Genomic DNA, 17,404 nt, shown 5'->3' with positions numbered 1-17,404 from the left:
CTGGTAATTTTTTAAAACTATATGGTATTTTCTTTTTAACTTTAAATATTTTAAACAGGCAGCCTTCTTTCAATATTAAAACAAATAACACAATTATATTTTTGAGTTTTCCTTTTATTTATCACTACCTATGTCCAAAGTTTAGTATCTGTAGCTTTGCTAGTTCTAGAAATGTTATATTTTAATAAAAAATACACAATGGTGTCTAGTGGCTAAATGATACATTTCTCAACCAATGTTTATAGCAATTTTTTATTCGAAATCATGAGTACTCTCAGCCACAGAAATTTGCGGCGCTCTTTTCTGAACAACCTGTATATATTTTTTTTTTTTTCATTATAAAATTAGAACTAAATCGCTATTCCAGATGTTGTAAAATATTTTTAAAAATTTATTTTTGGGTAGATACAATTTTGGATAGCTCAAGTAAGTCAACTGTTGTTACTCTTTACAGCCAGTTTAATACTGAACAAGAAAATATATAGTGTCACACTTAGCTTCTATGTACTTTTCATTCCAGGGTGAAATTAGGGGCAGCTGAAGGGTTAATTTATGTATATTTAATATTAATTAACAACTAAGAAAGATGTGTTAAGGGCCACAATACTTTAAATTATCAGTTTATGAGTGACCTCGTAGTATTTAGTTAAATTGCTATAAAACTATAGTAGATAATTTTTAAACCATAATGATTGTTGTAAAATTACCTATACCACTGTTAATATATTATGGATTCAAATAATTGTTATAACAGAAATGAATCCTAAAATTTAAAATTTACACAATAACAAACAAAGATGACTTTAGTGGTAAAATCAGCAGTGTTCATCATGATGCAAAAATATGGCAAAAAGAAACATAAATCATAGCTTGGTAATTATAACCAAGGTTTTATTACAACAAACTCATCACCTGTAAATGTATAAGTTAATATGGGAGCGATCTCGTAGATTTTCAAACAACTAAGTGAATCAGTAATGTTGTGAAAGTGTGTTGTGTTGGGCAAGTGGGTCTAGTAAGTCACATTTCAGTCCTATCACAGCCACATGACTAAACTTATAAGACCCCAATGGGTTACATCTGACTTAAAAGGATCTTAGATTACCTCATCTGGGAAAACTGTGCACAGCTATAATTATATTACTTTTAGGACTTTGATGTAAACAAATGTTTCAACCTTTCTCATAACTTTTGACATAACTATGTATTTAAATAAAAAAAAATAATGGCAGTGATGCTAAACCTTATAGGAATTTCAAAACATAAATAAGCATTTATGTTATTCCACTGTTTAAATTAAGCATTTTAACTAATTATTTTGATAGTTTTTGCACAGTAGAAGGTATAGTATTATAAATATGTATTAGTACAGCCAAACTTTCACATTTATAATGTTAGTTAGAACAGAGAGTGATTCTGATTTAGCATTTGTTTTAAGACACTGATTATTGTCTACAGTAATTATTTATTAAGACACGATTAACTTTATCAAAACAGTAAACTTTTAATTTAGTAAAATGCACGGATTACAGATCATTTCTCCTCTATATTTCCTTAACCCTAGAACTGTTAATCGACATAATTATGTCGGTTAATGCCGCTTTTGTGGTGTTAACCGTCAAAATTTTGTCGATCAAACATTCCCTCGTATAATTAATTTTTATAATATACTCCGGTAACGTATCGATATAATTCATGCACCATTGGATTCGGGAAGAAAAATGCTAAGGAACAGAGGAGTTTGATTCCTCTTTGTATTATGGTTATGACGTAGCAAGCTTGTTATTTTGAACGTAAAAGAAAACGCGACGCCGTTTGTTGTGACCGCCATATTGCCGCTGCCGTTCTGTATCACTTTCGTGCCGAGCTGTGGATATTTGTAAGTTTTAATAGTTTTACGCGTGTTTTAGTGTCGTATTTAATGTGTAGTGTGTTGTTTGATGTCGTAGTAGTGTAAACATATATATTTTAGAATAAATCAATTTCTATTTACTGAAATATGTTTGAGAAATTACCGGCTTTGTGTAGGCTATGGCAAAATGACTTGGCTAAAATTCATTTCACATAGTTTGTTATTGTTTTCACTTACTAAACGTTATTTATAGCACTCTTTTAGCTCTGAAGTAACTATTTATTTTTGGTAAATAGATAGTTTTCACAATAATATATATATTGCCTGTAATTTCTTTGGTTATATATAATAACTGTTTGGGTTATTCTATATTTTTTCAATATCTTTAGTTATATTTATAGTTTTTTAACTACATAATATTTCATATTACTTATAAACCATAAATTTATAAATTTTGATATAGTACAAGCTTTAGAAACTATTTTATATTTTGCTGAATGAAAACTTTTCGCAAAATTTTTGAATAATGGAAAAATTTAACTTTTTTACTTTTCAAAAAATAATTTATGGTAATTATTTCATTACTACTGTATATTCTATTTTATTCTAAGTAATAAAATATGCAATATAGCATGTATTCATAGATAAATGTATTAGCAAAACTTGTTTTACCAAAGTCTTACGTGTACACCCGATTTTCAGAATTTATACGCATCGCTGCTTTTTGTTCTATAGCTTTATGATGCTTTCATAAATGTGTATAATGTTTATGTTTTTCTGAAACTAGATAAAATTTGACACAGAATGGCTATCTCACTTATAAATATTTCTCACTATAACTTCATTTGCTAGGTATGGTCCCCCCCAAATTTAAGAAATATTTTTCGTAAATTTTATATTTGATTAAAAAAAGTGTTTATTAGAAAATTTTTGATGGTTAATTTTACAATATAGTGCAATTCTACGTTTAATTCTGAACACAAAAATATATACTCTTATTTATATTGCTTTTATTTTATATTTTTAATAATTTTTTTAAAAAAACCTTGCGCGAAGCTCCAAAACAGCCCGACACTACAGGATGAAATGACCGCCAGTTCTAGGGTTAAACTCTTGTTCTAAGTTATTATATCAACAAAATTATTGGGGTTATTTGAATGTATGCAATTGATCAACATGCAAATATAATAAACAAATACCTTCTACATTCTAAAAGCTCCGTTCTTATTGGAATTAGTTATAAATTTAAAACAAACAATCCAATATTTAGTTGATGAGCTGATGTGCTCCTTGAGTACGAAACGCCTCACAGAAATAAAAAAGTATATTATTGGAGTGTGTCTTTTAAATTTATAAATACCTTCTAATTTAAGCATTTTAAATATTTAAAAGTGATTTTCATTTTTTTTAATTTTACAAATAAACATGTAATTTTTAAAATTAAATATGATTTTATGTAATTTTTAAAATTAAATATGATTTTATGTAATTTTTAAAATTAAATATGATTTTATGTAATTTTTAAAATTAAATATGATTTTATGTAATTTTTAAAATTAAACATGATTTTATGTAATTTTTAAAATTAAATATGATTTTATGTAATTTTTAAAATTAAATATGATTTTATGTAATTTTTAAAATTAATATGATTTTAAGTCAAGTACATAGTGTATGCCTATTGCCTATACTATCAATTAATTTATATATAATTCACGACAAACTACAAGTAAAGAATAAATCAAATGTTTTCATATTAAACCTCAAATGAGATCCATACAGCAAACTACATTATGTATATCTGAGTACATGTCTCATGAATCATGAAACACACTATGTGTTTTTTAGCATTTGAAAATAGACAATCTTAGCATCATTTTTAGACTTATGAAATTACAATCAAGAACAGACAAATACGAATAAAACGCATTATTACTTGAGGCAAAGATCTATATTAATCTTTCTTTTCTTCTCCTTTTATAATGCCAAGTTATTGGTGTAAGTATTAACAACATGATGATTGTTTTAAAAACTTTGGTGCCATTATATTTTTGTTATTTTATATCATACAATGAGTTGAAAGCTAAGGCATTGAATAAGAAATTAATTGCTCTTGTAAAACATTTAAAATACATCATAAATAAAACATTTTAAAGGGAATAATTAAGTGTTGTTGCAATATTGGGGTTTCAGCAAACAATAGTTTGTATACATGGAACAAAGCTAGCTGATTAAAATATTCTAGTACAACTAAATCATTAATTTCCAAATAAAACTAAAGAATTTACAATTTTTTAAACACATGTTCTGTACATAAATTAAAAAATGTTTAAAGTTACAATATAAAAAAAAGAACACCCACATAGAACAGTTTCAAGGTAACTAAATAACATCACAAGCAAAGCATACATAATAAAATTACTAACTCTTGTTATGAACACGTATAAACACTAGCAAAACTTTGAAAAAGAAAAAATCAACAAAATAACATAATTAAATACTACAAAATGATAAAAGATCAAATCTTAAATTAATTATGTGCACAACACAAATACAACCAAATGGACACAATATAAAATTGAATCCAATGTGACATATAAAAATATTAAGTTACAAATAATAAACAGCAGCAGTAAAAAGGAAAAACTGTGTGTGTTATAAACCATTTCTAAAACGTTAAGTAAATGAAAGTATCTAATAAATTTACATGTTAGGTATATGAATCACAATAAGTACTCATACACCCTGTATGTTTATTGGCAAGAGATCAATCTAAAACACTGACCAAGAATAGACTATTGGTAATTGACAATATATACTTGTATTCTACCCTAATAGACTCTACATAAAAGATAACATACAATAAAGTGTATATCCTTATAAATCAATAGGTCACATAGACTACTTTGGAATAATGGAACTATCAGAACTTTGTTTTGTATAAATAATATAAAAATCTAATAGCTACAGTGGCATTTTATAAAGTACTTATATCTAATCTCGAATTAAAAGTATAAATATTTATTCGATAATATGTTTTTCAAAGTAACTAAAAAACTATGTAATACAGTTCAATTTTGTATTTTGAAATATACAAGTTGGTTACATAATGTATATTAATTGGTATTGAAGTACAAATTTTAAAAACTGTATTATTTCGATCATTTTTAGTAACCACGCAATTGTTATTACTTTAATTATTTGTAATGAAAACTAAATTTAAAATTGGAAACTATCATATATGAATGTTTTTTTTACTCAATTATTGCAATCTGGTTGATATTCACATGTTTTTTAATGATTATAATTAATACTGATTTGAGTATTGAAAATACTAGTCTATTTAAGTAATATATCAGTACTAAAATGCAAAAACTGGATAGTGTAAGAAGGGCACAAATATACACCCAATCTATCCGGGTATCTTCCGGGTGTATTGTCCGGTAGAAACACCGGATTAACCCTTTGATTGCCACGTCTGAAAACAATAAACTGATTAACTGGACACCCTACCAGTGAACAAAAATTCTATTCTTGAACAAAAATAACAAGACAGTAGCACTATTTGATTGCTATTGAACTCTAATGGTTACATACAGTATAAAGCAATCAACAAACCATACGAGTATAGTGAGTGTTCACATTTTGTAATTAACACAATGTATTCAGCATGAATTTTGCGAGTTTATATCATGGTAAAAAGTTTAGAAATAATGATAAGACTTGTTATCGTTTTAATAACTATCCAGTTCTGAATTAAGCTTTGAGCAGAGCGACTATCCTGAAGGACTAATTTTGATTGAATTGGAGATTTCAATCATTATTCCAGTGAGAACCTAATTTATTTCACTGTAACAGTAAATATACAGACATATATATCACATATTTCTATTATTATATTTATAAATCGTAAGAAATTATCATTTAACAAAATTAGCAACAGTTTAATATGATTATAAAACAGAGGGATAGAGGTAGAAAACCTAGTACTCAATGAGTTAATAACGTAAATGTAATGGTTGTATTTTAATCATGTGTCATTGAATTTTTAAGGGTTAACTTTTTGCATAATCATTCTTAGGTTACATTTTAGTAGTTTATACTCACAAATCCTTACCATGACAACACACCAGCACATTTAGCATTGATTGTTCACAAGTTTCTGTAAAAACCTCCTTATTTGCCAAATTTCGCCCCCAACAACTTTTGTTTTTTCCCATAACAAAAAATAATTATGAGGGGAAAGCACTAGAAAGATGTGAAAAAAAGAAACATCGTGGAAACTAAACAGCTTTATTACAGAGAACTTCTAGGCTTGCTTTGAGTTATGGAAAAGAAGTAAAAAGTACACAGCAACAATTAAAGAGTATGTTAATGCAGACAAAATTTATGTATGTACCAGTTCAAAAATTAATGTTCAAAAATAAAGTTTGTATGGCTCAATCCTATCTGAATAAACCATATCCATATTGACCATGCCTAGCTAACCATATGCAATTTCATTTATATATTTAAGTGATTTCCTATTTTCCCATTCCAAGTACTACCCTGTTATTACTGTTTGTGTTATTGCCAGTTTTCTCCAGAAAAATTGTTTACACATTTATCTAGTATAATTTATGCCCGTCTATTGCTTCAACTTAAAATTTTGAACAATGCAATAATTGTTATAGTTTCAGTACAACAGTTATATGTTTGAAAACCAACCAAGTGTTTCTAAGACAAGAAAATGAACTTACCTTCCAATTTAGTAAAGGTAAGTTTGCTCTTCCTACACTATCCACTGTCCCTTATTGAATCTGGCTCTAGCCCTCTATACCTGACAATATTGCACTTAAAATTGCTTATCATAAATAAATATTTTTGGAAAATTTAATAAATCATTTTGTTTTATACTACTGAGTATTAATATATTGCTGAACATTTTATATATCAGAATATTTGGAAAAACCATAACAGTATTAACATTTTTGTGAAAATTTCTTTTTGATCATCGAGGAGTGTGAAAGTAACAGAATATTTTTTGATATTTCCAATTGTACACTGATTTCTTATATCACTGAACGATGGAACATGTTAAAAAATTATTGAAGTAATAAAATAATACATAATTAAAAACTTAAATTGTATTATTTATTTTTTAAACAATTCACTTACTATCAGTTTCATTTCAACTTTAAAATATTTTCAATACTACAACTATATTTTAATGTTATTTTGATTACCATTAAATAAAAAAAGATTTCTTGTTCAAAAATCTCAATTTATGTAAACTAGACTTATTAAATAATAACAACCACTCAAAACACTCGTTATTCCACTATTATGTGTGTTAACAATTCATATCAATTACATCTTATATCTTTCTGGGTCAGAAAAATCTTTAACTCCACTACACTTCTATCACCCTGTGCAATTCTTAATTCAAATCAAACACAAAATACTTGTAATATTCCACATCATGCAACTAGCTGGCTGGCTGTTTTAAAACTAACAACATATATTGGACTAAACTCCGCTTCTAACTTTCCTCTGGTTTGGTTTTATCTCAAAAAAATATATTCCGTTTACATCCACAGTAACAATAATTATTCTTTTATGTGCTCAAAAATTTCACTCCAATATTGCTTATTAAATGATGAAAGTTAAGGGTCTGAAGTTGTAGTGAGGGTGATACCTCCGTTGCTCTGCGCAGGGTCACACCCCGAGGGTGGTGAGTACTCATGTGTATCTTCCAGCTTCAGGTCTGACACGAACTTCACCTGGACAGACAGTCAGCTTGTGCATTGTGGCTTAGCATAGAAATGATCAACAGTGTAAGTAATGAAATCCTGTCTTTTCCCCTTTCTGGATTTATGTGGAAACACTAAAATACAATAAATGTTAATTTCTTACTGAAGCCTGGAAGTCAATGAGTTTCTTCACTAGTACACTTTTTTCTTCAGTTACATGCAGATGAGGTAACTCATTATATAATGATCTAATGATATGTGAACATTAAAAAAATTAATTAACAGCATTCATTCATTACATTTTTGATTGCTATGCGTTAAAAAAAAGATACACACATTGTATTTTTATTTCTTCTTCCGAGGGATAAGCTAGATCATAATGTAAAACAAAACATAAATTTAGATCTTTTACAGATAAACCAGAAGTCTGTACCCAAATCTCTGATCCAACTTTTCATTCCTAGATGGGCAAAATCCACACATTTTAAATACATTCGTTGCTTAAATCAAATAAATAAAGATTTTAAGTATTTTTTTTTAATTCACAAAGTTTCCCTCCAAATTAAGATTTTAAAAATTAAATAATGTAAATAAAATTTACATGATTTTTTAATAACAAACTGAAATTAAATTATTATTACTGGACCCGTGGTACATACTGTATATACACTCTAACGATTTCTTAACTCTCCAACTGACAACGAAAAAAAACTTTGTGGTTTTTGCAGAATGAACACCTTTATTAATTTATAAAAATTATTGTTTGTAATTAAAACATAGTCATATTAAATCTTACTATAGATATACTAAACTTTTGACTTTAGTGACAAAGTGAAACAAAATATACACACAAAATAACAACTTTATCACTGAAACTAAAATGTATAATACATGCATCTTATTTTTTGAAGAATAGGGTTTTTGAAATTTGTATTATAATAATGTACAAATTAAAATAAAAAAGCAATTCACACATTTTAAATTTTTATGAAAAAAGTAAGAACATAGAAAACATCACACAAGAAAAATGTATATACAAATTTATATTTGGAATATACTGTAATGTGTATGAATAAATCAATAAAGTAATACATTTTAAAAGTATGTAAAATTTTATATTCCAACATTTTCTAATTCAGAATCTTTTTACTTTTACTTTGTAAAAGAGTAAAGAATGAATACTCTCTCCTCCAAGGAACAAGGCTCGAATGGTTTTGATGGTTTTCTGAAGCCAAATATTTACAATCATTAAACAACTGGTGTGTTTCTGTATGACATATTTAAGATTTTATTTTACACAGTGCAAAAACTACAGTGTAGACGTTTACTGATATACTGGCATACATATTTCTGTGGTTAGATACCATAACATTTATGTTTTCTCAAAATAGCTATGAACATCACTATGTCCATCTCATCAAGATATGTTTAACTTGATATTCAAATCCCCTGAAATAACACAGATTCCAGATGAGTTCTTAATTTGTAAAGAATGTATCAACTGACAAGAGGCAATAACTTGATAAATGGACTTAACAACTCATGTTTCTGGCCCAACAGGTTTTAGTTTTAAACTATTACGATACCACAACATCATATGTTGACTTCTTTAAACTCAGAATTTGTTGAGATCAAAGAGGATAAAATGTGACAGGTCGACATATCTGGTTTTGCCTTTTATAAAGTTGATGGCTAAACCTATTATGTAGATGTATTAAGCTTTGCTTCGTGTTATATAAATCATTGAAATCTTTTACTATAGTTAATGACAAAATCTGCTGTGGCGATGTGTAAAGTTTTGTCTCCTAACAAAGTTTACTATACTAATGCTATGTAACAAAGAAACACACACATGTTTTATTGATTAGTTTTGCCATTCTTCAAATCATTGGTTTTCATCAATGTTAGTTAATGAGGTCAGCTGGGTTTTTAGTGTTATTAACCCTTTTGATCTCGGCCATTTTTTGCAAACTATCTCTCAAAAATCTTGGTAGTTTACTGCAATGTATATGCTAAAATACTAGCACTATTTTTCCCGTTTGGCAGGCTTTTGTAAAAACACATTTTTTTTTAAAGATTTACATTTATTTATTTAAGATGAAATATACTAAATTACACAATAACATCTGTGGGGAATATATATTCTTGTAATATATTATGTTAAAAATAACATGTTTAAGGAAGTTTTCACACATTTTTTAATTATGTATTTATGAGAGGTATTTAAATACAATAAATGAGGCATGAACTGTTTTGCCACAAATCCGGTTGTGTTTTGCTGATTAGAGCAACAAACGGTGGCGTTGAACTTGCAGGTAGTACTCTTTATTGACCATTTGACCTTGTGGCAGGAATCCATGATGCACTATGCCATTTACATCTAAGAACACAACCTTCATGTTCAACTGTACTTATCGAGCATTTTTCAGTCTTGGCCATCCAGAATGCCTACACTGGGATGACTGAGCCTTAGTTTCAACGTCATATCCAGAAACCCATGTTTCGTCACCTATTATAACATGTATAAGTAATTTTGCATTGTCGTTCATCGTCTTCTACTATGTCTTCATGGCCATCTTTGAAACGTTGATACCACTTGTAAACCGTTTACTCATAGCAGACTCACCATAGGCCTTAGTTAACATTTTCCATACTTTATACACTTTATTTCATTTTTCACACAAAATATGATACAAATTCTTTGATCCATTTTTTTAACAAAACGAAAATTGCTAAGTTCATAAAACACGTCTAACCTTAGCAGCTGCCACTGAAAAAGTAAACAATGAATACAGCTGGAAATTTTATTATAGTTCAGAAGCATGAGTGCCGACACAAAAAATCTTTAAAATCAGACACGCCAAACCCACAAAACTTTAAAATTCCAGTTACTTTTTGAACACACCTATTATAAATGCAATACATTTTTAAAATCAATTCTTACTTTGTGTTCAACTAATACAGTACCGTAAATTAAAACAAATACCCAAAGAACTCAATTATTAAACAATACTAGATAACAGTAGACAGCAGGCAACTATAATTAACTGAATAATTGTTCTAAATTTTGTTATATAACATGCTACTGGATTTGAGTTTATATGCAAAAATGTTGCTCAAACAAGTAATGAAAGGTGATTTAAGCAATGAATTTTTGCTTACTATAAATAGCCCAATTTATACTATAGACTATCTTATAAGAAATGACAGGCAGTAGTACTAGCTGTAATTTTAATATTTGACTTATTCTATTAGGTTTTATTTTATTTTTATTTGTCAAATTTGTATACATATTGCAGTATAAATTCTCAAAACACATTTCTTAAATAGTATATTTTAATGCACATATACATGTATAATTAAAACTGAAAACGTTCAGCCTTGATTGGAAAACATTCCTCTTTTAAGATGATACTACCATCTGTACTATGAGAAAACCTTCAAGAGAATCATAAATGAGCCTTAAAATTTAGTCAGTAGACCTACTGACTGGCTCACATCCAACAGACTGAAGCTGAATGAAGAAAAAACCCAATGGATGATTTGCTCCTTAAACCTTAATCGGCTTCCAGCACAATGAAAGTATTAAGTTGCTTGGATTCATCCTCATGGCTGCAAGAAAGGCCCTACTATTCAGAGTCCGAATTCTTGAGCACCTGACTCAGTGCAGCGGAAGACAAGAGCTCCCTCTGGACATCAAACTTTGTATCAACTTTGCATTATATAACTATGACACAAAAACTATTTCCATTGTATAAATTTTACTAACCACAACTTTTGTTTTATGACGCATGTACTATTCTCTATGAATATGTAAATAAAGAAATTGTCTATTGTCTATTGTCTCAATCCTAAATTTCTGTGGAATAAACGTATAAAAATTATCTGTGAAAGGCTTTAGCCATGTAATCTTGCTGAGAAAATGGTTCATGATGTGCCAAAAAAGTATATGTTGGTAATGGGGGGCATTCATCTGACTGCTCTTCATTTCTTAAACCACATCAGAGGGAGAGACCGGTCCACTGTTCACAATTGTTTAAGCATCTTGGTATTATAACAGTATATAGTCAACATATTTTTCACTAATTGGTATGTAAAGCTTCATCTAGCACAGTTCAAAACCCAGGATTATAAACTCTCTCACGCCACTCAGCAGCGTAATGACATTGATATGCCCTTTTCACACTTAGTCTCACTAAAGATAGTTTCCCTAATATGGATATTAAGGTCTTCAACATGCTTGCCAGAGTGTGAATATTGGATGATGCCTGTTTCAAGACGATAGTTCAGGACTGGTTGAAGGATAGTCAGTCCCCTCTATTCACTACAGGAGTGTTTCTAAAATAATTTTCAAGGCCTATCTGCCGCCATGTAAATCATTGTAAATAGTATTTTATCTTATTTTACTTATTGACTTTAAAGTTTAAAAAAACGCTTAACACAACCTAGACAGCGTCATTGGTATCGACAAAGAACAAGGTATTATTTTCTCACAACCTTACATAGACTTGTTACTTACTGATTATACATTTTATATTTTTCTTAATGTTACAAAGCTTGTTTATATTGTTTGACAATCAAAGTGAGAGAAATCAAACATTATGTGAAAGAATTGCCAATAAAAATGTTGTGTAAGAGGGAAGAGTAAAAGCAAACTAACTCATGACTTTCAGTTGTATGTGTTCATTACAACCTTACCGTTGCTAATAAAAACTTCATATTTGTAAATCAATGTTTATGGGCACATATGATATAACAGCAATACGGTTTGTGTGTTGATAGAAAAAAATCAAAGCTTCTCTCTGAATTTGATATGAGAGGTAAGCTCACACCAACAAACAAAAGAAGTGATGAGGAGATGATCAAAAACAATTCACCAACTCATTATAAATTACCCACAATACAAAAATATTATGCAAGATAAGACAACTCTTAGGAAAAATATTCTTGTCAAGTCATATAAGTGTTAAAGTAGTGCACGAACATTATTTGGAACGGCGAGTTATCCTCCAAACAAGTCAGTCTCCTGTGATATATTTAGAAGTTACTGTAGACTACCTGGATAATAGCCTTGTTACAAAATCCAATGTAACAAGAAGCGAATATAAAATATTTAATTTAAGAAATTATATGTTAAGTTGCTTCATTTCAACTAGTATATTCAATATACACAAATTTAACAAGCAAAACAAAATCCTAACATATTAAACAACAGTAAAGAACAAACTTACATTTGTTTTCATTTTGGTTGGCTATTACTTTAATAATAGATAAACTAAAATAAAACAATACAACACACCCATCCACAATCTTTGCAACACCAAAAATGTAAAGGCACAGAAGTAGATATTAAAATATATACCACAGAACCAATGCTGATATTAAATTAATTTTATTCCAAGGAATTAAAATTAAATTATGTATATATCTCTTCCCCTCCCTTTCCTTCTCTGATGGTCTTACAAAATGTATTCTGTTCTTATTTTTTAAGATGTAGAGAGTTCTGGTGTTTCAAACTATCATATCTATCTTTATTTTTTTAAATTTAAATTTGAACCTTCTATACTAAAATAACAGCAGAACACCATTACACAACAAAGATGTGTGGGATCTAATGATAGGTATGTTCTGTTCTCGTCATGCCAGTGCACTGAGATTGAATTTTATGAGACAATAATGCCTTTATTAAATCCACCCACCAGTATTAGTCTTTACCATGTCCTATTACCACTAGATGGTTTTAGAATCTTTAGACTACAGTTTCATTGCTAAATAAGTCTTAGAAACTGACTACTGACTAGCTGGTTTATTATTGTCTGATTGCTCAATAAATACCTGTCCACTCAAAAAGATGTTTGATTACATTGACCTTTGGAATGATTCTATTTAATATCACTTTGTATTGTTTGACGCCATTACTGTATCTTGATGATCATGTATATAAAGATGTTTTTGATTTGATTTGATTCGCCATATACCCATCATAATTCGGCCAATGTTTTGCATATTTGTTTATATTTATTAATTATGTTTAAAAAATATTTACCATTGCACATAATTTTATTCAAAACATTCCACTCACTTCAAATATGACAATTACTTACTATCTGGTTTAAATTTTCTTTACAAAATGTGAAAAATATGTTAAATGTTACATACATTTAACTTCACTTTTTCAAAATCAAAAAGTGAAAACTAAAAATTGCAGAAAAATTCAGAAATAACAATAAAAATGTTCATTAAAGCAAATGCATAAACTTCAAAACAACATTCACTATAAAAAAGTTATAAAAACAAATAAGGCAATACAGAACATATTTTATTCAAAAGAGTTACTACTTTTTTAGCAGTATTTTATTGCCACAGCTCCAGGACCTTATTCAGCTTTGGTAGACCTCGGAAGATATTCGGCCGGACACTGTCATGTCCCACCACCGTCGACTCAGTTGCTTCTAATAGAAGTGTGTGGGGGATCAGCCCGGGCCCCCTGAAGGCCTGCGCTCGGTAAAATTGTCCAAAAAAAACGGTCTGACTACGGGCCTGCACAGCATTTATTCAGTAAAGTTTGGTTGCAGAATGAAGAGACAAATACACAGTTTCTATATGTACAAAGTATAGCGCATTTGGTGCAATATTTATACAACTACAGCTAGCTGTTTACAACAATGTTGTATTACTTATGCGTCGGCATTCAGATTAAGATTCAGAAATTCTTAATTCACAAACACATGCAAAGAATGTACAATGAATAGTCACAAAAAGAACATTATAGTTAATCAAAACTTATCTAGTATCAACTTATAAAATATTCAAACTAACTACTACTACTACTATTACTTATTTCAACTTATTATAATATTCTATATTATGGTAATAAATAGCTGTCATATACACACATATATATATATATATATATATATATACATAAATACATATAAACATATTGAACTAAACCAATCAATTATTCCTTTCAAACAATTCTTGGAATGAATGTAGAGATTTATTTAGTAGGTACTCTAAGTTTAGTTTTGAAATTATTAGTGTTGTAATAAGTTTTAATTCAACCGGCAAATAATTTAGATACTATTTCCCTATGTATGACGTTTTCTTTTTATAAAAGTTCAAGTGATGAGAATCATTAGATACATTGAACCATGTATTATACAGATGTTTTCTTTCTGTTAAGGTAAGATTGCAGAAATATATAATGTAATTTATAGCTTCAAATATGTAAAGATTGTAGACAGTAAATATTTGGAGTTTCCTAAAAATATGTTTAACTGAATTTCTTATATTTACATTTTTATAATTCCTTGCTCTTGTTTAACTAGAATTTTATCTAAATTATGTGATGTGGTAGCTCTATAAATAGCTATACCGTAAAAAATGTAAGAATTTATGAGAGCATCATAAACTGATTTGAGAGATTCTATACTGCAAAACCTTAGCCGATCGCCTCAGTGCACATAGACCAATGGAAATTTTATTTAAAACATAGTCCAAATGTTCATTCCAACTTAAGTTTTTATCTATAACCAATCCTAAAAATTTTGTGCTATAAGCATTCAGCAATTGTTCTTCCCCAATGAAAATGTTGCGTTGAACCCTGTTTAGAGCTTGTTTTGTGGAAAAAAAATAAAATTTGATTTGCTAGAGTTTAACAAAATGGTTTTACTTATCAAGAAGTCTTTAATCACTGAGAAACCTATGAAAGTGGACATCTCAACACTTACGACACTTTTACCTGAGATAACCATATTATTGTGTCATTAGCATATAAACAGACATCAGAGCTTCCTTGCACCACAGGCAAAAGAAGTGGACCTAATACTGATCCTTGTGGGACTCCATGCTCAACTGTTCTTAGTTTTGAATGAAATTTGTTTTTAAAACAATACCGATCACTTTTTGAAACATGCTCTATTTCAATGTATTGCATCCTATTTTTAAGGTAAGAACTAAAGCATGTAAGTTCCTTTCCCATAGTTTTAAGAGTGTTTATTAATTTATAATGTAACACACTGTCAAATCCTCTGGCCAAGTCCAGAAGTACTCCAATCACGTCTTCTTCCTTATCCACTGGATTGATTATTGAATCAATAAACTCAATACCTGCAGTAATCGTACATCGTCCAGATCAAAAACCTTGCTGTTGACTGTTTAACAAATTGTTGGATTCCAGATAATTTAAAAATTGGTTATAAACAACTTTTTCATATATTTTTGATAATACCACCAGGAGAGACGCTGGCCTATAACAGGCAGGATATTTTGGATCTCCCTTTTTTAAATAGGAGCTATTTTTTATACTTAAGCTATTTTCAGCTTATCTGGAAAAATTCCTGATATCAGAGAATTAACCAAATGTGTTAAGGGTTGTAATTACCAATTAATTACTTTAACCTTATCAAAGAACCCCCTTATTAAGGGGAGAGAATCCCTATTTGAGTTGCCTCGTTTGACACCTAGAAGCATCGGTTTACCTATGCTATATAAGTGGACAAGGCTGCTTTACAACAATAATTGAAATTTCATCAAATCCTGATGAATATATGTTTTCAAATTATGAAATTATGGCTTTTACATCAACATCATTTACTAGTTTAAATTTTAAAGTAGTTGAAATTTGGTTTGAGTGCTGAAATTAAATATTGCTTAAATGGTTGGTGGGAGAAATGCTCAGAAGTATTAAGCTATCAACGGCGTCAACAACAAAATTATTTAAAATATTAGCAACCATTTGTGTGATTGCTGCCTATGCACTATTATTGAAACACTGGGTGGTGTAAAATGTTTCTTTCTTTCCATAAATAAAATCCAAAAATATACTTCGAAATAAAAATGGTTTATTTAGCATCAACCTCTTTTTTATTTACAGATGAAACAAATGAAAACCAACAGCCTTCCATAAATTAACACTGTATCTGCTGGTAAATTTTCCTAGAATGCTAAGTAAGGTTTAAATGGTCTTTCAACTCTTAAAAGCTGAATATAAGCTAAATGTCTTGCAAAACATAAAACAACACAAATCTAGTGGTTATTTTTCATAGTGAAAACAAAAAAGCAAAACAGGTGTTTTGGGTCTTGTACGTTTATAGAAGGATACACTGATCTAGTCAACTTTCACCCAAGACAACTACCGTTAGTTTTAGGTTGACCTTCCTGCCAGCTTTACCACAGATTAGTGACTCTCATAAGTATATAACAGACTGAAAAAATTCCTAACGACAGTTGAGGGAATCAAACCCACTACTCTAAGGCTAACTCCTGTGTCCGAGGGTAGCACCTTAGACCACACAGCCATCCAACTTAATGTCTTGCATGTGCAGATAGCTAACTTACGATTTTGCTCTACTGGGTCTTAGTCACTTATCGCTTTGGCAGCATTCTAATGCGTCGCAATCATGACTCGCAGCACTTACAGAGTTAAATAAATACTTTTATCAGAGTAAACGAGTGAAATAATTAAATTAACAAGTTTACAACTTAAATATTCATGAACTGCAATTTTAATAGTTTGAAGTGCAAAACCAAAATTCTCTCCGCATTAGTCTAACTTTGAATATGGTATAATTACTAATCATACGTAATCATACTTCCACCTTGCCATCACCCATCCCAACACCATTAACCAATTAAATTTTATTAGGCAAGGAAAAGCACCTGAGTATTGGCCCAACAGAATGGCCGAACTATTCAACCTTGGGTTATCAGTAGATTGTGCTAAGCTCTGAGACACCCCAGCGCCACACCAGCAGATGATCTGTTTCTGAAGCAATCACTTAAATTAACTCTTACATGAGAAAAATAATTAGATGCA

At 29.3% G+C, this 17,404-nt stretch overlaps 1 protein-coding gene and 1 long non-coding RNA gene across 4 annotated transcripts in view; both read right to left on the bottom strand.

Moving 5' to 3' along the window:
* Positions 1-233: 233 nt before the first annotated feature.
* On the bottom strand, positions 234-3,274 carry LOC124355222. The gene is made up of 2 exons (XR_006921747.1): positions 2,964-3,274; positions 234-1,560 (listed from the first exon to the last, which is right to left on the bottom strand). It is a non-coding gene; the product is annotated as an uncharacterized LOC124355222 (long non-coding RNA).
* Positions 3,275-3,784: 510 nt separating this feature from the next.
* Positions 3,785-17,404, bottom strand: part of LOC124355221 (putative phosphatidate phosphatase) — a 58,400-nt gene continuing 44,780 nt past the window's right edge. Inside the window, exons 6-7 of one of the 3 annotated variants that reach the window (XM_046806249.1) lie at positions 17,248-17,353; positions 3,785-7,614 (exon numbers count right to left, since the gene is read on the bottom strand). In XM_046806249.1, coding sequence (XP_046662205.1) covers positions 7,574-7,614; positions 17,248-17,353 — 147 coding nt within the window. In that variant the 3' untranslated portion in view covers positions 3,785-7,573. Of the gene's footprint in view, positions 7,615-13,923; positions 14,125-17,247; positions 17,354-17,404 lie in introns of those variants that run through there. The other 2 variants (XM_046806250.1, XM_046806248.1) reach the window with 2 other exon arrangements.

The sequence above is a fragment of the Homalodisca vitripennis genome, chromosome 2 (assembly GCF_021130785.1).
Source record: "Homalodisca vitripennis isolate AUS2020 chromosome 2, UT_GWSS_2.1, whole genome shotgun sequence".
NCBI classification, from domain to species: domain Eukaryota; kingdom Metazoa; phylum Arthropoda; class Insecta; order Hemiptera; family Cicadellidae; genus Homalodisca; species Homalodisca vitripennis.
The sequence above is the reverse complement of the archived record's forward strand: the minus strand, read 5'-3'. Positions and strand labels throughout refer to the sequence as shown.